The sequence below is a fragment of the Anser cygnoides genome, chromosome 3 (assembly GCF_040182565.1).
Source record: "Anser cygnoides isolate HZ-2024a breed goose chromosome 3, Taihu_goose_T2T_genome, whole genome shotgun sequence".
NCBI classification, from domain to species: domain Eukaryota; kingdom Metazoa; phylum Chordata; class Aves; order Anseriformes; family Anatidae; genus Anser; species Anser cygnoides.
In genome coordinates this window covers 77,145,151-77,167,279 of record NC_089875.1, presented here as the reverse complement: position 1 = coordinate 77,167,279, position 22,129 = coordinate 77,145,151, and the positions used below count along the sequence as shown (strand labels likewise).

The 22,129-nt window shown below is 36.8% G+C and overlaps 1 protein-coding gene across 5 annotated transcripts in view; it reads left to right on the top strand.

Annotated features, from left to right (window-relative positions):
* GRIK2 (glutamate ionotropic receptor kainate type subunit 2) overlaps positions 1–22,129 on the top strand; it is a 413,364-nt gene that overhangs the window by 325,941 nt on the left and 65,294 nt on the right. For 4 of the 5 annotated variants that reach the window (XM_048054417.2, XM_048054420.2, XM_048054416.2 and 1 more), the window contains one exon: positions 1,622–1,839. In XM_048054417.2, the coding sequence (XP_047910374.1) occupies positions 1,622–1,839 (218 nt within the window). Of the gene's footprint in view, positions 1–127; positions 1,082–1,621; positions 1,840–22,129 lie in introns of those variants that run through there. The other variant, XM_048054421.2, reaches the window with a different exon arrangement.

Genomic DNA, 22,129 nt, shown 5'->3' with positions numbered 1-22,129 from the left:
TTTAAAAACTGTTGGTGATGGTGGGTTTATTGGGAAGTCTGTTAGTGTTACAGTGTCTAAGTGTCTGACTGGCAGGGCCTAGGAGCAACTACATCAGAAAGGTACTTTTCTACTTTTTTCCTTGCAGAATTCTAGGCAGAGTCTGGCGCTGGAGTTGGCTGTCATGTCCAAGTCTGTCAGCTTTTTTTGTTTGAAACAGCAAGGGTAAGATGAACTGCAGGGTAAGATGGGCTGTTTTTGAATACAGTAGTCCAGTTATGATACCACTTCTTTTTTCCTTTTCTTTGGCTTTCTTCCTTTTTTTTTTTTTTTTTCTCCGTTCTGTTTTGGTTTTGGCATTGACGTTGAAAGTTTGAAATAATCTTTCTTTATATGAAGATGTGTTACCTTGCTGGACCATTTCCTTAAATGATTCAATATGAACACTAAAATTTAACAGGAATAAAATAGTCCATCTTGCCTTCATTCCATTTTACCCAGGAGATCTCAAAACAAGCGTAGTGACCAATTAACAAAAAGTGATTGCTGTGGTACAATTATGTAGTGGATATGGTAAATCTGTTTCTTTGAAAACAAGTTTTCAGATACTTCTACAAGATCATAAACTTTTTCCAGTGAAGCTTGAAATTGTTTATTTGACATCATTAGAAAATTCATTTCATTCAATTATAATGTTTTGGAAAAAAAAAAATCCATACATGTTCATTTATAATAAATATTTGCGGTTGTAAATTACATTGAATTTTATTTTTCCTATTTTTAGTAATTAGGCACAAGAGGAGTTTATGTGCTTCAATTTGTCTCATTAGATTCTAAATTAGCATTAACAATTATGCAAATTACCATACAGTGTTTGTAGCGCCCTCCATTCTTTAGTGCCATGAGCAGGCAACTCCAGCAATGCATTATAATCTATCTTTATCCAGTTTATGCATAGCAGTCTAATCTTTTCATTGCTGTTCTATCAAATTAAATGTGTGGCATAGCCACCCATATTTATATGAAATTGTGGGGCTAACTATAGAGATGGGAGATGTTCCTTTTTTAAATCTAAGCATTCAGTAAACAATCCTGACTTGTATTTGCAATACAAATAGCAAAATTCATTGATTCCTTTATGGTATTTTATATTATGTATTTCAGATATGAAATGATTTATTTCATATCTTTTCCTTTTTTTTTTTGTTTTACTTAATCAAATTAGATTTACAAAATACTTAAACAATGCTTATTTCATGCCTTAAAGGTAAAGAATTATATAAGTGATTCAATATTAATATTAAGTTAGAGGCTCAGTCCAGCCACGGATTTTTCTGGAAAGCCAGTTCAAGTAAATGCTTTTTTCACTTTTTTTTTTTTTTTTTTTTAAGGCACTGATAACTGAGTCTCCCATTACTATTCTTTGATTCCCACAGCTCCAAAAAATTCTGTCTTTATAAATGTAATCGGTTCTTATTTTTCATTTCAGTTGTGTGTGTTTGTACAAGCAGTACACATAAACCTGTAGCTTAAAGATTTTTTTGCACAGTGATTCCATCTCCCCACTGTGGCAAAAAGTGCTGAACACTTACTAATTTCTTTCTGTGCATTGGTTTCATCTTTCTCCCCTGGTTTTCATTAGGTTCTGAGCTCATGCCCAAAGCCCTCTCCACCAGGATAGTGGGAGGCATTTGGTGGTTTTTCACACTTATCATCATTTCCTCGTACACTGCTAACCTAGCCGCCTTTCTGACAGTGGAACGTATGGAATCCCCTATTGATTCTGCTGATGATTTGGCCAAGCAGACAAAGATAGAGTATGGGGCAGTTGAAGATGGAGCAACCATGACTTTCTTTAAGGTAAGCTGTATATTCTGTTTGAAAAGATCCTATATCCTGATTGTGGGGGGAAAGTCTCTGCATCTTGCTGAGGTGTAGCAAAGGATACTATTGTCCCACTTTCAAAAGCAACTGAAAATCACTTTTCTGAGGATTTCCTGAGATAGCAAATGAAGCAAATGCAAAATCTCTCATGGGCAATAGCAGGCAAGTTCTCTGATGATTTTTGCGTAAAGAACTGAATGTACGGTAACAGAGTAGGTGAAGAAACATGAACACTTTGCTTTGACAGATCTAATTCCGTGTACAAGAATGAGTTTTGCTGAAGTAGGTGTTACAGTATCAATTCAGTAGCATTATACTTAATGTTAATCTTTGCTCAAGCAACTGGGCTTTTGTAAGAATATTACTGGCTGTACAGAGAAAATCTTTTGGACTTATTTTTGAGAACTTTTAAAATTTAATTTGTTCATAAAAAAGATCAGATTCTTCCAGTTTTTCTGTTCATTTTAGTCTATTACTAAGGTCATTCCATCTGAAATAAAGTGAAATATGCTGCTGGATTAGAAAGAAATGTTTCTTTTCTAGCTTCATCAAGAATTTAAGTCAGCTCAAATTAATAAGAAGTATGCAGGAGGGGAGAATGGGTGGTTTGTTCTATAACTCTTCATGTTTGATAGCACAGGCATATCCTGAATCATCCAGAGAGGTGTTTCAAGTTTGTCTTAAGGTCTTTTGAAGACTTTTAGCTGATATATTCTGTTTTTATGAGTTACTATACTGTCACCTAAAGATTTGAGCAGACCATTAAACTGGCATTTGAAACTAGACAAAGTGAGGTCCAAGGGAAAAGTGTAAGCTGGCCCAGAAATCAATGAATGTATATGCAGTTCCCCTCATTAGATTCAGAGATGTTTGTTCATTTTTTCACATACTTGTTCAGTGGCTAAATAGTCACTATTCATTCTTATGATCCTACAGCCAATCCAAATATACACATAGTTTTATTTATTTATTTTTTTAAAAATAATTATAGGGCTTTAAGCTTCTGCTTGGAAATAAAATTGATTAAACTTCAGTACTTTAGAATGCCTTGGAAACATTCGGAGTATTCTCCAGAATTCTTCTTAGAAAGGGAGCTGAGGAAGTTAAGAGAAGTAACTAATCAATTAGAGGTGTCTTGATGTCAGGAAACATTTAAAGCAATTAAATGAAATCGCTTCTTTCTTATCTGAACTTTTGAAAGAAGGTTTAAAGACTGACATTTTTAAAAGAATGGAAATTATTTAAGTCTGAGGACATAAAGGGATGACATAATGTATGAATTGAATTACCAGAAAACACTATGGGGCTTTATTTTCATTCTTGTCAAGCAGAAGACGTTGAACTTGTTCTGTTTCAGACTGAAACTGTGGATTCTAAAATATTAAGAAGCAATTTTAACTTAGCAGCGTCTTTTCCTGTAGTTGCCAGAAGCAACTTCTTAACTCATAGTCTTCCTCTTCCCCACCCCCCCTTTAATTTTCTGCCTTATTCTCTCGTTTTCCTTTTGTATGTGTGTGTATAATCTGTTTTTAGTATACAGAGACTATTTCTCTTTCTTAGGATGTTTTTCCCCTCTGCAAATTAATATGCTGCTCCCTTTTCTGCACATTTCTTTCTTATTGTTCTCTTCCTGTTTCTGTTTCTGTTTATTTAGATAAATTTTGTGTTTTTCTACTATATTGTACTCAAGAACTAGAGAGAATCATAGAAACATAGAATATCCCGAGTTGGAAGGGACCCATAAGGATCATCAAGTCCAACTCCTGGCACCGCACAGGTCTACCCAAAATTTTAGACCACGTGACTAAGTGCACAAAATTCAGACAGGCTTGGTGCAGTGACTACTTCCCTGGGGAGCCTGTTCCAGTGTACAACCACCCTTTCGGTGAAGAACCTCTTCCTGATGTCCAGCCTAAACTTCCCCTGCCTCAGCTTAACACCGTTCCCATGGGTCCTATCACTGGTGATTACGGAGAATAGGTCACCTGCCTCTCCATTCCCTCTCGCGAGGAAGTTGTAGACTGCGATGAGGTCCCCCCTTAGCCTCCTCTTCTAAGTTTCTTCTTCTTCTTCTTCTAAGTTTTTCTTCTAAGTAAGTTTTGGTGACAGTTTTCCTTTTGTCACCATAGATTCTGAACTCAACCACTTCATGGTCACTATGACTGAGATGGCCGCCAATTGCCACATCTCCCACAAGACCCTCTCTGTTCTCCAGCAACAGATCTAGGAGGGCACCTTCCCTAGTTGGCTCTCTTAGCACCTGCACCAAGAAGTTATCATCTAGGTGCTTTATGAACCTCCTGGACTTGCTCGTGTCAGCCGTGTGGTGATCCCAGTTGACGTCTGGCATGTTGAAATCCCCCATTAGGACAAGGGGAGTTGATCTTGAGGTCTCTCTTAGTTCTGCAAAGAATAATTCGTCGGCGTTGTCGTCCTGGCCAGGTGGTCTGTAACAGACTCCCACAGTGACATCCCCTTTATTCGTTCGTCCCTTAATCCTTACCCAGAGGCTCTCAACTTTGCCATCGCCAACTTGAAGTTCCACACTGTCCACCCCATGCTTCACATACATTGCCACCCCGCCACCTCGCCAACCCTGCCTGTCCATCTTGAAGAGCCTGTAACCATCTATTGCAACACACCAACCACAGGACTCATCCCACCAGGTTTTGCTTATGCCGATGATGTCATAGCTGTGGGACTGGGCCAAGACTTCCAGCTCATCCATTTTATTCCTCATACTGTGTACGTTTGTGTAGAAGCACTTCAAATGCGCCTCCCTACATGCAGCACCTTGTGTAGCCGACCGAAGGGCCTCACTAGCACACAGTCCCTCTGATTCTAGCACACCATCCCTTAGCTCATCACCGGCATGCCCAGTTTTATCCCCTTCCCCCTTCGACTCTAGTTTAAAGCCCTATCTATCAGCCCTGCGAACTCCTGAGCAAAAATCCTCACGCCTCTCTGAGAGAGGTGCATCCCATCTGGTGCCAGCAGGCCCGGTGTCACGTAGACCTTCCTGTGATTGAAAAACCCGAAATTCTGCCAGTTTCACCAGTCCCGAAGCCACGTGTTAATGTGACGAGTCTGCTTGTCAGCTTCGATCCCTCCTATTGGAAGGACAGAGGCAAACACAACCTGTGCCCCTGATCCTTTAAGTAGTCGCCCCAAAGCCCTAAAGTCCCTTTTGATCGCTCTTGGACTTCTCGTTGCTACCTTGTCATTACCAGCCTGAAAGACCACTAGCGGGTAGTAGTCAGTGGGCCGTACCAGGCGCTTGACTTTCTTAGCGAAGTCTCTCACCCAAGCCCCAGGGAGGCAACAGACTTCCCTGTGGGTTGGGTCCGGTCGGCATATTGGGCCCTCTGTCCCTTTCGAAAGGGAGTCCCCCATGACAATAACCCTTCTTTCGACAGTTGATGTAGCAATGCGGGGGGTAGGTTGCCTTGCCTTAGGCATCCTCTCCAACTGGGATGGGCTTTTGTCTACTTCGTTGTTCTGACTGTCGCGTTCTAGGATTTACTTCTAACAGAATAGGAATTGCACATCTTGCATAGACCTTTGTTTTAGTGACGTGTTTGAAATACCCTAGGCTTACAACAGAGTTACAGTGTCAGATCACATAATTTGGTGTTGGTTTTAGTATATCACCAAATTATTCTACTTCACTATGAATAAAACAGAGAGGTCAGAACAAAACATAGGATTTTTGTATTCTCCTGATAAATTTTAGGTCAAATTAAGATTTATTCTGCTGAACAAACATATTTTCTGGGCTTTATATGTGATCAAGTTGTGTTTAGTGTTTTGTGACATGAAAATGCACTGATACTTAAATACTTCTGTTCCAGATAGCAAACAAATGATTCCAAATATTTTTCCAGTTAATTTACTATCTTAACTAAGAAGTATGTAATTTAATGAGTATTATTTTGTACCTAGTAAAATGGATCCAAACATAAGCATTAGGAATAGGCACAACTGTTCTTGTAGTGAAGCCAATAAGTGAAAATCATACTCAAAAGAGAAGTAAACTGTACAATCTAATTTCATTCAGTGTCTGAAGCAACTTCCAGTTCAAAATTAAAGTATGCTTTATGTAAATGCTTTTCACTACAGCTAGCTATGTAAGGAATGCAATCTAATTAAATGTATTTTCCACAGAAGATAAAAGAAAATGTTTGCTTACAGTCTATCTGTTCCAGTAAACTTTCTGGTAAAATTCGGTATTTTTAATTAATGAGGCTGAGATATCAGGAATCAAAATATTATAGGACTGGTCCACATACTCTATCTGTATTTGTGTGTTCGCAAAGTAAATTTATCTTTTGTATATGCAAATTACTTCAGGAATATAATTTCCTTACTTGAGGAAAATGAAAATGCAAGAAAATATTTTCAAAGAAGACTGGAAGTGGAATTGCCTTAAAAGTTACTACTACCAGAGTTCACCAGCTCATAGATACTACTGTTAAATTATAATATAAAAAGCACTTAAGAACAGGCACCTGATCAAAGAAGACAAAAAAAGTATCAGAAAAATGTCTTAATGTACAGAAGTTACACTGGAGGTAGATAGTGAAGAAAAGACACAAGGTGCCTGATTTTTTCTGCACTGAGTATAAAAACTAGGATAAGTATGTTTTAAACTGCTTTTGGAATACTTCTGCTTTATCAATAAGCTGAATGTGGATTTTAAATAGTATATATTAGATTCTTTGTTATATGAACAAGTGAATCAAGTAGGAAGCAACACTGCCTTTGTATATGTCATTAGGGAACCAATGAAATATCCTGTTCTGGTGACCACACTTCAAAAATATGTTTAAAATTGGGAAGAGTTCATGAAAGGTGAAAGAATGACTGTAGGTCTGGAAGAAAAAGCTTTATAGTTAGAAGATAAAGAAGATCAGTCTGTTTAATCTGCTGAAGAGAAGGTTAAGAGGTGACTTGATGATAGTCTGTATGTGCCTTAATGGGAATGAGACTTTTGACAGTAGATGGCTGTTTAATCTAGCAGAAAAAGGTATAATGAGATCCAGTGTTTCAAAGCTAAGTTAGGCAAATTCAGACCAGAAATAAGGTGCACATTTGTAAGACTGTAAGTAATTAACCACTGGTAGAACTTACCTAGGAGTGGGCTAGATTCATCCATCAGCCATTATGAGCAGAAAGATATAGCATAGCCCAAACACGCTATCCTTATGATTTAGAGTCTACTCAGTGAAATACATAGCCTTCATTAGCTCAGTTTAGACTTTAGTAGTCCCCTCCTACTTTAAAAATCTATGGGAGTATGACTTCTGGAGGGGTTGCACAGAGATGACAAAGGGGATAAATTTATCATCTGTGTGTATGTTTTTCCTTAGCTGCTTTATCTTGTTGTAATGAGAGTGTATTGAGCAAAACAGCAGCATTATGTTGCAACATGAAATGAAGGCACCAGATGGTTTCCTAATGTTAAATTAAATTATCATATCTTGGTAATAGTTATTAGTTCCAATCACAGTGAGGCTCAGTAGCTGCCCATGAGACTGACAGTAATTTCCGCATAAATTATCTATATAAAAGTCCTTTGAATTTTTTCTTTAAAAAACTTTGGAACCTGGCCAAAGCTGTGTGATGCTAAAACAGAACATTTTTTTGATGGAGAAGCTAAATGGAAATTAGACAAACAAGCTAACTGCTAAATTAGAACCTGCTAAAGTTAAAATCTTCGAGAGCACCTGGGGTGTAAGAATACAGGTTTGGCCAGGGAGTTTGTGGAGTCTCCCTCCTTGGAGATATTCAAAAGCTGTCTGGACCCAGTCCTGGGCAAGCAGCTCTAGGTGTCCCCGCTTGAGCAGGGTTGATAGACTAGATGACATCCACAGGTCCCTTCTAACCTAAACCACTCTGTGGTTCTTTAATGCTGTTACCATTGTGAATGAAACTGTTATATGACTGGCAGATCTTGGTGGGCTATTTCACTGGGAACAATAAAATGACCTTAGTGTTATCCAAGAATTGTAAGGAAATAAATGTGGAAAGAAATGTGAAAATAGATTCTAAGCCATCTCTGAGTTAAGCATGTTGTTTCCTCTCCTGATACATGTTTTGATGTTTCTCAAATCACTGAGTTTTCTTAGTTACAAATTTCCCTTCTCTTCTATTGGCTAATTCTACTGGTGTCAGGGCTTTCCTGAATGCTTACAGCATGAAAATGATAATGAAAATGAGTCTTGACTGTTCTAGTGTTGCTCCCAGAATTCTGAATGGAAATTAAGAATGACTACTGATGGTTTTCCGGTTTCAGAAGCCTATCTTCCTTATTCTTTGGAATAAAATAAAAAGCTTTTATTATTTTAATGAAAGGTACTTATCTCAGTAGCTGTTCTTGGATAAAAAAGCTCAGATTTTTCATTGCCTCTTTCTTCTGTGGTCTCTCAGTCTCTGTTTCTCAAAAAACAAAACAAAACAAAACAACAAAAAAAACCAAAAACAAAACCGAAAGTGTCTGTTTTCTTTCTGACTGACAGTTCTGAAAGTGAGAAGAAAAACATTAATTCTGCACTGCTTCTATTTGTAGCTCAGCTCTCCATCCTCATACACAAAGGGAATACTACAACACATATTTATAGCAGTCTACAATTTTATTATTATTTTTGTTTGTGAACTTGCTGTGTATATTCATTTTTCTAATTTTTTCTTATGTTTTTTCTTATCTGTAGCTTTCAATGTCAGATTTTTTTTCTTTCTATGTTTTTGTACAGTACCATGCACAATGGAACTTTTTTCAGCTAGGATTACTCAGCCTTTGCATGCCAAATGGTTAAAAAAAATATTTTTTCTTTCTCTAATAGCAGTAGGTTAGTGTCATTACTTCTGTATCATGAATTAAAGGTGTTTTCAGCTCTCTGTGAGACTCGTATATTTTATATCCTTGCTTTGCTGATAAGGAAGCTGAAGCACTGAAAGGGAATGCATCTTTTTCAAGATCACCTAGTGAAAGACAGATAGGGAACTAATTCAGGAAAGCTGACTCACATACCTTAGAATTATCTGATAGAATATTCTTTTTGTCATTTATATTTGCCAGTTTCTTTCCTTTTCTTCTTCAGGACCCAAAAGCTCTGCTTTTCTATAGTGTCCTTTTTTCTTCCTGCAATACGTTTTCTCCATAAAAGTCCATGCTGCTGACCCTTGTCAGTTTTTTTCCCCTTTTTGCCTTAGCCATTTTTTTTACCATTTTGGGGTGACAACAATTCAGTGCTTAGTGCCTAGCTTAATTTTTCAAATTCTCAGTCTATTGTTAAATGGCAGGAAGCTCTGACATTTGCAATCATTACAAAATCCCCAAAATAGACTCTCTAGGCTGGAAGAAGGGGTTTTAGGGGAATTTTCTTATTGCTTACAACTGGAGTACAAGTGACAGATTGCCTGACATAAATAAAAGAATAGCAGCAAAAATAAAGGTATGAATGCCATTCATATGTCATGAGTGACACTGGCAGGGGCATGCATGAAGCCAATAGAGCCTAAGAGGGTTTTTCAGACCTGAGTTTGAACATTGTAATAGGCAAATGTTATTCCTCTGTTTAACAAATAAACATGCATTTGTAGGCACATCAGCATATACAGACATAGAATCTTTAGCTGAGTAGTACAAATAATACATTATGAAGTTTAGCAATACATGTCAATCATTTGGTGGAATTGCTGCAAGTCAAAGATGAAAGAAACACCGCTTCTGAGCTTTTCAAATATCCATTCACTGACGCTGACTAACGGAAAAAAAAAAAACCTTTTGAGCCCTAGCCCCCATGTGTTGATCTGGACAATGTGTAAAAAATAATTGTAGCAGATACAAGAGATACTTGTTCAGTTTACTTTAAAATGATTTCCCTTTATAGAAAAGTCACATTTTAATGTAACACAGACTTGTTCTTGTGCATAAAAACATGTGGCACTGATGACTAGAATGGAATGGAATGAATATAAATGCCATGTCGCCTTTTTTTTTTTTTTAATTCTTTTTTTTTTTTTTTTTCTTTTGCATCATCATCATACTTTGGACTTATCTACTAGGAACACGTACAGCTGAAATGCGTTATTTCCCTTTTCCCTTTATTATTCCCTCTTTGTAGGAACACCTGTTTGGTTAACCACTACTTCTCTGAATGTGCAAAAAAGCAGACACAGGTGAAAACCTATAAAGCAAGGTCTGTGGTCACTCCATACACTTAAGGGAATTGAATATGCAATTACAGTCTGTGAGAATGAGACACTGGCCATGAGAATGAGGCTTTGTCCAGAGACCTCAAAACACCTGTGTCTCACTGAATTCTATTCATTTCTTCATAAGATCAAGGGAGCTAGGTAGAGTTAGGTAGGTTAGGTGATGCATTGACATGGGCTATAACAAGAGCAGCAGTGCATTTGAATTCTAAATTTAAATTGAGTATCAGATAAATTTGGTACCGTTAAGTTATTTGAGGTGAATGGTCTGTCATTTGCATCTTGGAATAGAAAGCAGAAGTAATTCACATAAAGGGACTCATTCCATCAAAACTCTCTAGGTACTGGGACAAAGTTTACTGAAATGGTTTTATGCTGTCTTGACCCTTTTCCCTTCTGTGGGGTTGTCAGAGCTATTAGTGTTCCTGCAGTAAATAAGAGCATATGTTTGGCTGCCTGTTGCTTCTCAGGGCTGAGGCAAAAGAAATCCACTGCCTCCCACCCTTGCCTTTGTCCATGTCCTTGCCTTTTGCCTTCCCTTTCCCCTTTTCACGTTCCTCATTACCTTTACCTTTTTGCTCTTTTCCAACTGTATAGGCTGAAAAAGATTAACATAGGGTTTAACCAAGTTTTCATTTCTATAAAGCATTACGTCCTATATCCAGACAGTAAGCACCCTTAATAAGCTGCTGGATAACATGCAGTATTCGTGAATAATTATCACAAAATCACAGAATCACAGAATTGTAGGGGTTGGAAGGGACCTCAAGAGATCATCGGGTCCACCTCCCCTGCAGGTTCCCTAGAGATAATTATAGAATCATAGAATCATAGAATCATAGAATATCCTGAGTTGGAAGGGACCCTTAAGGATCATCAAGTCCAACTCTTGATACCGCACAGGTCTACCCAAAAGTTCAGACCATGTGACTAAGTGCACAGTCCAATCTCTTCTTAAATTCAGACAGGCTCGGTGCAGTGACCACTTCCCTGGGGAGCCTGTTCCAGTGTGCAACCACCCTCTCTGTGAAGAACCCCCTCCTGATGTCGAGCCTAAATTTCCCCTGCCTCAGCTTAACCCCGTTCCCGCGGGTCCTGTCACTGGTGTGAATGGAGAAAAGGTCTCCTGCCTCTCGACACCCCCTTACGAGGAAGTTGTAGACTGTGATGAGGTCTCCCCTCAGCCTCCTCTTCTCCAGGCTGAACAGGCCCAGTGACCTCAGCCGTTCCTCGTACGTCTTCCCCTCCAGGCCTTTCACCATCTTCGTAGCCCTCCTCTGTACACTCTCCAACAGTTTCATGTCCTTTTTATACTGTGGTGCCCAGAACTGCACACAGTACTCGAGGTGAGGCCGCACCAGCGCAGAGTAGAGCGGGACAATCACCTCCCTTGACCTACTAGCGATGCCGTGCTTGATGCACCCCAGGACACGGTTGGCCCTCCTGGCCGCCAGGGCACACTGCTGGCTCATATTCAACTTGCTGTCTACCACGACCCCCAGATCCCTCTCTTCTAGGCTGCTTCTTATGCTCCAAAATCACAAGATACATACTTATAACTTACACTTGTCTCCAGGAGCTACAGGTCTTAAAATTCAGTGAAACACATACAAAGGCTTTTCAGGGTCCTCTCAAAGAAATATACATAATTTTGAAGTGAAGACAAGATTAGTCATTTACAGTAATTACAATATTAAATTAAATACTTAACATATGAATTGGGTCCCCACTAGCTATTTTTAAAAAGAAGTTGAAAAGAAACATCAAAAATAAAATAAAAGTTGGCATTAGGAAAAGTCTCCTTTGTCTGTGGGTCATCTGAGTTAGTATTTCCTACAGTTCACCATCTGTTTCTGCATTTCCCCAAAATATTCATAGGGGAAAATTGTTTATGCTGATCTCTGCATAGAACTCTCAAGTGGGCTAAACTATATAACCTATAGTCCCATCTGTCTTTTCTATTCCATAAGTATTTTTCATTTTGAATCTAATGAAGAGCTAAAATGAACATACAAACAAGAAGCTAACATTTGTATCATTTTTCAAAATTGTGTCCCACAATAATGCGCATTAATTAGTGCACATACACTAATTATCCATGCTGTAGACATATCATGGAGTTTATCTGACTAACGCCAATCTTTCTCTGTGTAAGGTATGTTGGTATGTTAAAATATAGCAAGATCTAATTGCCACTTGGATAGAAACATAGGCTACAAGAAATCAGAGCCCAGAGGGAAAAAACAACAACATCAATCAACTGTACCTGAGCCCTTAGAAAGTCAAGCATGATAATAAATATTATTCAGAGGACATTTTGAGTCCTAAATTGTTTTAGGACTTATTATCAGCAAAAGTCAAAAAAATCTACAACATATACTTGATTCAGAGAAATGTTATGATCTTGGTACTTAAAACTTTTGCATTTAAGAGAAACCATTCCATCTTCTATTTTGGAAAATATATATTGATGCCACTAAATACAAGAAAAGTAGGGTCTTTTCCTTTTGAAGTCAGATGGAGTTTAACCTGTCCTCATCACTGCAAATTACTTCTGTTCATGCATCTCAATAGTTTTCTCACTGTTGATTCAGCATCAATTTATGACACTCTATGAATAGTCAAAATCTTTTCCTCTCATCAGCCTCAAACTCTGTTGGTGATACACATAATAGGGTGGTGGTAAGAGTCAGTCCAGCTTTCAGATCCAAGCGAAAATGCATATTTTTGTCATTGTTGCAGGTTTAGTTTTCATTTTTGAAGAAAGCTGCTCTGCCTCCTGGAGTGTTAGATCTGATGCAAGGGGAGCAGAGAGTGTCTCTTTCTGTGGCAGGGTGATCTTATAGCAAGCACCCTCTTAGACACAAAAGCTAGGGAGCCTTGGGGAAGTGAGTTCTGTTGCCTAGATATTTGGAGGTGTGAGGATGAGAAAATCAAAAGCAATGTAATTGCTGTTACTTCCAGAACGTAAGTTGTCTCTATGTACTGTTGTAGGTTTGGTGTTAAGTGGTAAGCCATTTTGTTTCTTTCCACTTACCTGATACACTTCACTCTCTGGCCTCACCTGGGCCTGTAATGCAACTGCTGACCAGATCAGTTGAAAGAGAATGGCTCAACACTGGGTTCTGATCATAGGTTTGGTTGCAAGGCTTCTTCCTTCTCAGAAGTGCGTAAACCTAATTTCTACCTAGCCTCTTTCTTTCTGTCTCCTGTTGCTTTCCCTTAGGAGGTAGGGCAAGTACACTTTCAATTTCTTATCTGTTTTAGCTTTATTCTTGTTATGACTTCCTTAGATCCTGAGCAAGGTGAGAAAAGGAGCAGAACTAGATCATAAAGAATCCTTCAACTCCAAACAGGATTCTCTTTGAAAAATAGATTTCAGAGTTAGGGTTTGTTTAGGAAATTGAGAATACATCTGAAAACACTTTTAACTGTCTGAGTCTTCCTCTTCAAAGCAAATAGATCTACCACCAAGTAGCCATTAAAGTTTGCAGATTTTATCTATGACTCATCCTAGGAATGTTATTCAGAAACCATTCACCAGAGTGAACTGTCTCTCGGTTTAGCCAGTCTTGTGTGAGATCCTGCCATATGAGCAACCTTCAGTGTTGAGTTATTTCCTGCCTGCTGAAGCAGCCTGAAAGCCTCTATTCATTAGCAGAGGTGAACTCTTGGTTCCGCCTTGTCAGTTTATATATGATACTACTGAGGCACTGTCCAACTGCATTAGCATTGCTTTGTGTATGAGAAATATTTACAGTGCCAGAATTGCCCTGGACACCACCTAGAGTCCTATTATACTAATGAATTTCTTCTCCAGAGTTTTTCACTGCTTTGAACAGAATGCTTGTCGAAATCAGTTAATCTATCCTTTTTGCAGTGCACCTATGGTAATAATTAAATAAGCTGTATTTGATATGGATGCCTTTTAAGCATTTTTTTTTTAATTCATGCATTAAATCAACTTGTATTTAAAGTATTCAAGGTCCTTAATCTACACAATATAGAACGGGGATTTTCACAAAACATATACAAAGCCATGCTTTATGATCAGGGTAACCTACTTATCTGTCCATGAACACTTTGGACCAAAGATAAACAGTAATATATATCCTAACACTTTTTAATTTCTTCAGATATAGTATATGATCTTTTAATTTACTCACCATTTTCTTGTATAGGGAATTATGTGTTTTGTTTGTTTGTTTGTTTGTTTTTCTTCCCTCCCACATCCTACAAGCTGAGACAGTCACTGTTGTGGTTTAACCCATATACACAGCTAAGCCCCACGCAGCCACTCAGTTGCTCTCCCCACAGTAGGACAGGGGTAAGAATCAGAAATTTAAAGGTGCAAGAACTCATGGGATGAGGTAAAGACAGTTTAATAGGTACAGCACAAGCTGCATGCACAAGCAAAACAAAACAAGGAATTCATTTGTTACTTCCCATCGGCAGGCAGATGTTCAGCCACTTCCAGGAAAGCAGATCATCATGCATAATGGTTACTTGGGGAGACAAATGGCATCACTCCAAACATCCACCCATACTCCTTTCCCCAGCTTTTATTGCTGAGCATGATGCCATATGATATGGAATACCCCTTTGGTCAGCCTGGGTCAGCTGTCCAGGCTGTGTCCCTTCTTGTGCACACCCAGCCTCCTCACTGGTGGGGCAGGATGAGAAGCAGAAAAGGCCTTGACTTTGTGTAACCTCTGCTCAGCAGCAACCAAACATCAGTGTATTATCAACAGTATTACAAAGCACCATATGAGCTACTATGAAGAAAATTAACTGTCCCAGCCACAAAAGCACAACAGTCCTCATAATAATGGTGATGATCATAAATAATATACATATGTATATATATATTATGCAGAATTTGACTTATGTTCTCAGAGTAGGTGTTTTGTTTTGTTTGTTTGTTTGTTTGGTTGGTTGGTTGGTTGGTTTGGTTTGATTTGGTTTTGATACAGGAGACATTTACCTTCTTTGACTTACTAGGAATCTTCCAAAATTCTTAAGATACCTCTGTATGACGTGTCTGATTGAAGCTTCATGTATTCTTTAATATATCTCCACTTTCTCAGAAAGAAAGATGCATGCCTACATGAACTTTCTTTAAGGAAAGAAGACTAGAACCGAACATTTTATGGGATTTATTGGGAAGGTTGTCCAGTTCTTTTGCTTTCTTTGGCAATGAAGCTCTGAGTATAGTTGCTTTGATGCTTGAACTTCTAATTTAGCTTAGCCAAGTACTTACCATTCAAGTGTATTTTAACTCAGGTTGAATTGCTGAGGAATTTACCTGGGTTGAACAAAAACAACAGTTTGTTTTTTTAATTTATTTTATGGCAACATCTAGTATTTCTGATGCAGCTTTTGTTCCTCAAAGTGCAGAGGCACTAAGTATAGTTCATTGTAAATGTGGAATACAGTAATGGTATTCTAGGCTACCCGTAAAACTGGATGTTTGTAGAAGCACTGAAATTGCAGTTACAACCACCTCTTGTAGTTAGAGCTGCTTCATACAAGAAATTTTTACTCTAAAATTAAGGAGTTTTTTTTTTTTTTTAAATCTTGTTCATAATGAAGACAATTTGATACTGTCAGTGACTGTCTTTTAAAATCAGATGATCAAAACTGAAAGGGGCAGTTGAAGAGAAACTATAAAAATGGAAAACAGACTTAGGAATATACAGTTTTGGAAACATTTAGAGTAGGTTTCTCATCTCTCCAAAATGTAGATACCTGCCCTCCTTTCAGTTAGTCATCTAGTCTTCTTTTATTGGCATTGGGAAGAAACAAAAAGGCACCACAAAACTTCAAATCTACCTTGAGTAACTGTCCTAGAAGGACAGCATCCTCCAGAATTCAAGAGCTTTTCCCACTGACAACAGAGAAACCTTGATTAATACCTTGGTCTGGATGCTTAATAGCTGCAAGTACATCAGATGAGTCTTGTAAAATTTCTGGTCACTGCTTAATCACTAGACAATTTTCATATATGTATAAACTGCAACATAACTGTAGGGAGAGGCTGTGATAAAAATTATGTATGTAAATTAATTATTTTTATAGGAAATAGTATAAGTGCTTCTAATCTCATGGCTACCTGCCTTAGATAGTACTGTGGGGAATATTAGTCTTATTTTAGATGATTGGTGGAAAGGCTGTGAAGAGTTCCTTTTCTTGCATTTTGGCACTAAAATGGACACACACACACACACACACACAAAAAGAGAGAGACAAATCTCTTTTAAATTGAAAAAAAAGTTCACATTTTGGCTTACAGTCTGAGTTGGATTATGGCCAAAATTCTAGTCTATGTTTTTAAATGTTGTGTATAGAAAGACCGAACTGGTCACTTCCAGGAAAAATCAGTGTTGCTAAAAGTAAGCCAGTGATTGTAAAAGCTTGTCCAAAACAAAAGTAAAAATAACAACAAATATAATTCACCATTTTGCTTTCCTCATGTGACTCCATATGTTTAATCATATTAGAGGTTAAAAACATTTATCTTCCACCAACAGGGCAGATGTTTCAGTGTCGTCTGCTGTATAGCTTGTCATTTTTTAATTTTATTTTTTTGACATGAGTCCAAAGATTTTTTTATTATTATTATTAAATTAGGGTAACAGATGCAGGCTTTTGATGCATACACCACTAATGTATTTCCATTGTTTGCATATTTTCTTGGAAGAATGTGGTAAACTTGACATTTTTAGATGCCAGAATTTTCATGGAAATATTAAATTGAAGTATACAGTTCAGCAAATCAGTCAACTGAGCTATTAAAGCTGAGGAGGTGTTAATAAAGAAATATTGACAAATCTGAGGATACATTCAGATTACCATTTCTAAAACCACTTCAGGCTCCAAACATTTTTATGTTGTCATCCTCTAATAAAGAATGTGGATTTCCAAAATTGTGATATGATTTAAGTTACAACTGTTATTAAAGCTTGAAAAACATTTAGAGGAAAGGGACTGTTGCTTAAGGATTTGTTTTTCATTTATTAAAAAAGGACAGCAAGAATAAGCAATCAAAAGAATTGGCATACTAAATTTTTAGAACATGTAATCGCCTTTGAATATGAAGATGACAACACTGCAGTTATTGATTTCTGTTTCTTTAGTTCTATAATCAAGTTCTAATCGCATATGTTTGGCTTTCTGCATGCGTATGGGAGACTAGTAAACTGACAAAGCAAAACTAATAACCTTGCTTATAGAAAAATGTTAATGTTGCCCACATCTAGAACAAACTATACTCTCTAACAGAATCTGAATTATTCATTCTCTTCTGCAAATTTTATTTTTCTGTTAAAAGGCAAGAGGGAAAATGGTTAAAACTGTTTTAGAAATTGTTCTAGAAAAATCATAATTTTTGACCCAACATTTTGAAGTTTAGAGACTAAAATAAAATGTATAAATAGGCTTTTATTAGACAGCAAGGGAAAATATGTACAAAAATCTTTCTTTATACAGTGTTTCAAGTATATTGTTCCATATCCATTATATTTCTCCGTCCTGTACTTTTACAGTTTAAGACTATATTTGCAGTAGTAAATAAAACAGATTAGGAGCATTTTAAATGCAAAGTCAAAGGACTCTTTTCCTCCAAAATTGTCTGATCATGCACAAACACCATTAGGAACAGCCCTGGCATATACCTGACCTCTCCTGAGCTATGGTCCAAATTGTCTTTGGGTGGAGGCCAGGTATCCTCTGGGAGGTGATTCCTTAGGACAGGCCAAAACATTCCAAGCCCCATGCTAACATGTGTTACACAGAGTTATGGTCCTGTATCCTGTCTCTGTTTTATTAACAGTACCAGAGGGATCATATTCTCGATTTGGATATAACTTGGTGAGAATCTTCAGCCCTTTTGCTGAAATGTTGCAAGTAGAATCCGGTTCTGCTCCTTAGTGGAAAAGCTGGTTGAAAAGACAAATACTTTTTTTCATTCTGACCTACTCTTAAATTACATTTATTTTCTTTTTTTAGGTATAGTGGTTTGACAATGCAAATGAGTTGTGGGAGCAACCTGTTGAACTATTTATATAACCTGAAAATCTTCAGATGGAACTAAATCCTCATGGCTAAATACTTTTTTCATTAATAAGTTCCAATTGATTTCAGTAGGAATTAGGTGTTTAACTGCCTTTGTGAATCTGTGTTTAAAGGCATACAAAAAAAAAAAAAAGAGCTAATTCCAAATAAGACTATATAAAGAACAAAATGTGGCTATTAAAGCAAAGTTAAAAGAATCTGAAGTTTCACCAAGAAAAAATAAACAAATATGTATAATATCAGTTAAATGTTACACAGCCAGAGGCTTGGACTAGAGGAAAGATGCAAATGCAAATAAAACACCAGTGGCATGTGCCATGGCATACTTTCATTCTGTCTGAAACCAAAGTATTATATTTGATCTTTAATTTAAACATGCAGTTCTTTTCCTTTTGTCATGCTGGTGATTCCCACGGAATTATAAATGAGGTCTATTAGATAATTGCTATCATTTATCATTTTAGTTTCAAATGAAAATTTTCACTAGTGTAATACGGGTCAAGAAGAAATTTCATTTTACTTGAAAAAACAATCTTTGATGTCTTTGCATTCAGTGACAGCAAAAAAAAGCATATTCTTTGTTCTGATATTCTCTAATATGCATTACTGATTTGTAAATATATGTTTGGATCATATTTTGAGTAATGACTAATTTCAAGCTTATTTCCATAGTGAACACCATGTATTTTGAGATGGATTTTTTAAGTGAGACCCTGAATGACTCCTCATTTGCTTAAAAAATTCAAAACCACATCTAGTTTGCATAATTTTACATAGGCAGTGGTTTGGTATAAAAGGAACAAACTCTCTTCTTCTCCACATACACACATACAAATGACTACATGTTTGTTTATATAACTTGCACACAGCCTTTCCCCTGAAGGTATAGGAAGCACATTGCTTTTTTACTGCACTCCTTTTGTTGAAGAGGAAGTGGTGTCATTGAATAGAATTACCTCATCAGACACTCTACAAAAGTGCCAAGTTGTAGCAATCAATAGGGAAATAGCAGATGTGAAGGTTAGTTGGCATCAAAGAATATGAGTGGAAAAGTTTCCTATGGGAAAGAAAGTGCTTCATTACACCTCATCTATACAAAGAATATTGGTTCTATCAAGCTTTCAGAAAATTAGAATATCATGGCTTTCACTTCTGACAGTTTAACAACATTTAAAAAGTTAGATAGATATTCATCAGGGGAATTACACTAAGCGATCAGTATTTTATTAGTTGTAAAATGGAATGTTGCGATTTCTTCTTGCTCTGAATAGAGCAGATGCAGTGGAATGACTCAGACAAAAATTGACTCCCTGGGTGATCACTGTATTATAGATGAGTGTAAATGCTGGTTTTGGAGCATGTTCATAGGAAACAAACAACATGTTATCGTTTCTCTGGAGCATAAATATTTGAGACCAGAATGTTCCTTATTTTGGGGATAGCTTGGATATTTATGTTTGCTTCTTTTTCTGAACAATATATGCAACTTTTCAATGCTTTTCCACACAGAGAACTACTGCTACCTCTAGTTATAGGGATGAATGCATGTTTCTTATAAAACTTCGAAGCAATTTTCTCACTTCACCAGTCTTTAAATTAAAATACTGATATTGGAAGTTCTGTCCCTGGTCTGCTCTGTTAATACTTAGAGAAAATTATATTTTTTGGGAATGTGGAGGAGGTATCAACATTAATTTTCTAAAATCACTTTTCTCACTAAAGTGCAGCATAGCTTTGAAAACGCATTGTCCATGGTTCTTGAGTTTTGTTCATACTAATAATCAAATAAGTGCACTAAAGCATGCACTGAAGATAAGGTTGCACTGACAGGTTAGATATTTAGTACCAGAATGAAATAGATATTTAGTACCAGTATTCTCTTTCTTCTTGCAATGCTGTGTGATGATGTTTACAGGCGAGTTGCTTCTGCCCTTAGTGCTTACCGGATGCGTTTGGTGTGAAGGTGATTTGCCCTTTGGCTTTAAGATTAAGCTGAGACATCACAGTCATAGAGTAGCCCAAGACCAAAGATCTTGTACCTCTATAAACAGCCAAAATTATCATAAAAATCTGTTAAATTGTCTCTTATCTTTTTGCTTCCTTGACATGTTCAAACAACATTTTGTCAAAGCAAGCGCAACAGAGTTAGCAATAAAATTTAGAGCTGTACCTAATATAAAGTTGTTTACAACCTGGACTTTATTAGGCTCTTATTGTAGGCAGTAAATCTGATTAGTAATGGACAAAATAATATTATTATTTACACTGAAAAAGTTAAACGTCATCTTCTTTATCTTGTGAAAAATTGTAAGCACTGGACACTGAAATCTTCAGCCTTTTTATTCTAATGAGTGGACACGTTCAAAACTTTTTTGCCATTCCTATTTTCCAAGACTTTTGCACTTGCTCAGAAGCAATGATACCCCCGTTCAGCCAGCTGTATTGTCTGTGTTCTGAGATACACTTGTATGCTTACTTGTGGGATGACCTGTGAGAGCTCTGACAGCTACTCAGCTGGTCTAAAGTCTGTTCCCTTAATAAAGATTGTTTTAGAGTTGTTCCCCCCACCTCTACCCCAATATTTTCAGTGCACTTAAGTATTTTTTATAAAGCATTTTAATTTTAAGAGTGGAAAAATACAGTGTGGAATAGTGGAAAACATGTAATATGGAGCACATTTTCTAACTGTTTGCATAAATCCCATTATAATGAGCATTTTGAGCTATCATTAAAAAAAAAAAAGAATAAAAAAGAAAATCCCCATAGGCCAAGATTAGTTTCAAGATTTGATTATCACTACAGGTTGGTGTCTTGTTTATTAAATATTTCAAATAAGTTAATTAGGCTATATGAACTATATTATTTGTCATTGTAAGTCTCCTGACAATTTTCTGCACTTTAATTTACTACCAAAAGAATAACATTTAAAGACTTAAGTTAAACTGCTTTTTCCCCAGGAACTACATCTTATTGATGCAGTAAAAGATTAGAAAGAACAGAGTTGTTTCAAAGCTCAGCTGCGGAAAATTTAACGTGTGAATGCAACCATGTGTCACAAAGAAGAATGTTTATCAGAAGAAACTGATTCTTTAGTCAGTGTAGGATAACTTTTTATCACAATCCTAAATCTAATAAAACATATTTTTTTTAATAATCCCATGCATTATCAAAGTAATAGTATCAGATGAAAATTCTGCACATTGCTAAAGATATATATATTTTTTTTTTCTGCCTTTTTTTTTTGAAGCCATGAACTTTGAATCCCTGTTGCAGGTATATATCAGTGAATTCTGCTAAACGTTCCCAGCTAAATAAATGGGTATTAGATCAGGTTGCTAATTTGCAATTGTAGTCTTCTTCATGCAGTTGCCAAAACCTCTTTGCTCTAGATTTTTACTTAAACTAGAGATCCCTTTTGCCAAAGTGGTTTCTGCTAAATTGGTCAACAGAAAATACATGAAAATTTGCTGCAGGATGTTCACACAAAATATTGATGCAGAAATATACCAAATGAACACAGCAGTGCTGTGACAGGTGCCATCAAACACATTCTGTTAATAAGTTTGGGTTATTATTAAATTCCCCATATTTTGCTGAAGGAAGGAACTAATGGCAACTGGGATTTGGAAGGTCTCATGGTATATATGGATTTTTCTGTAGGTTAGTTTACACTTAGGAGGCAGAGAGTAATGCTAGAATATCTGCTGAACTAGTTTCCCTCCCCTCACTCCTTCCTGGCAATTGTTAAACCATTCCTTTTGGATTTGGTAATGTACAGCTATCTTCTGGTGGTCTTTATAGTCTTGATCTCTCCAGGTCAATTTGCGCTGTTGGGACATTCTGAAAAATGAATTCTTAAATTAGAGTTAATTGTAAGTAATTGTAAATTACCTTAAATTGTACCTATATAGAAAATAGTTTTACTGTACTATCAGAAATAAAATATCAAACACTAATGCCCTTTCTCATGAAAATA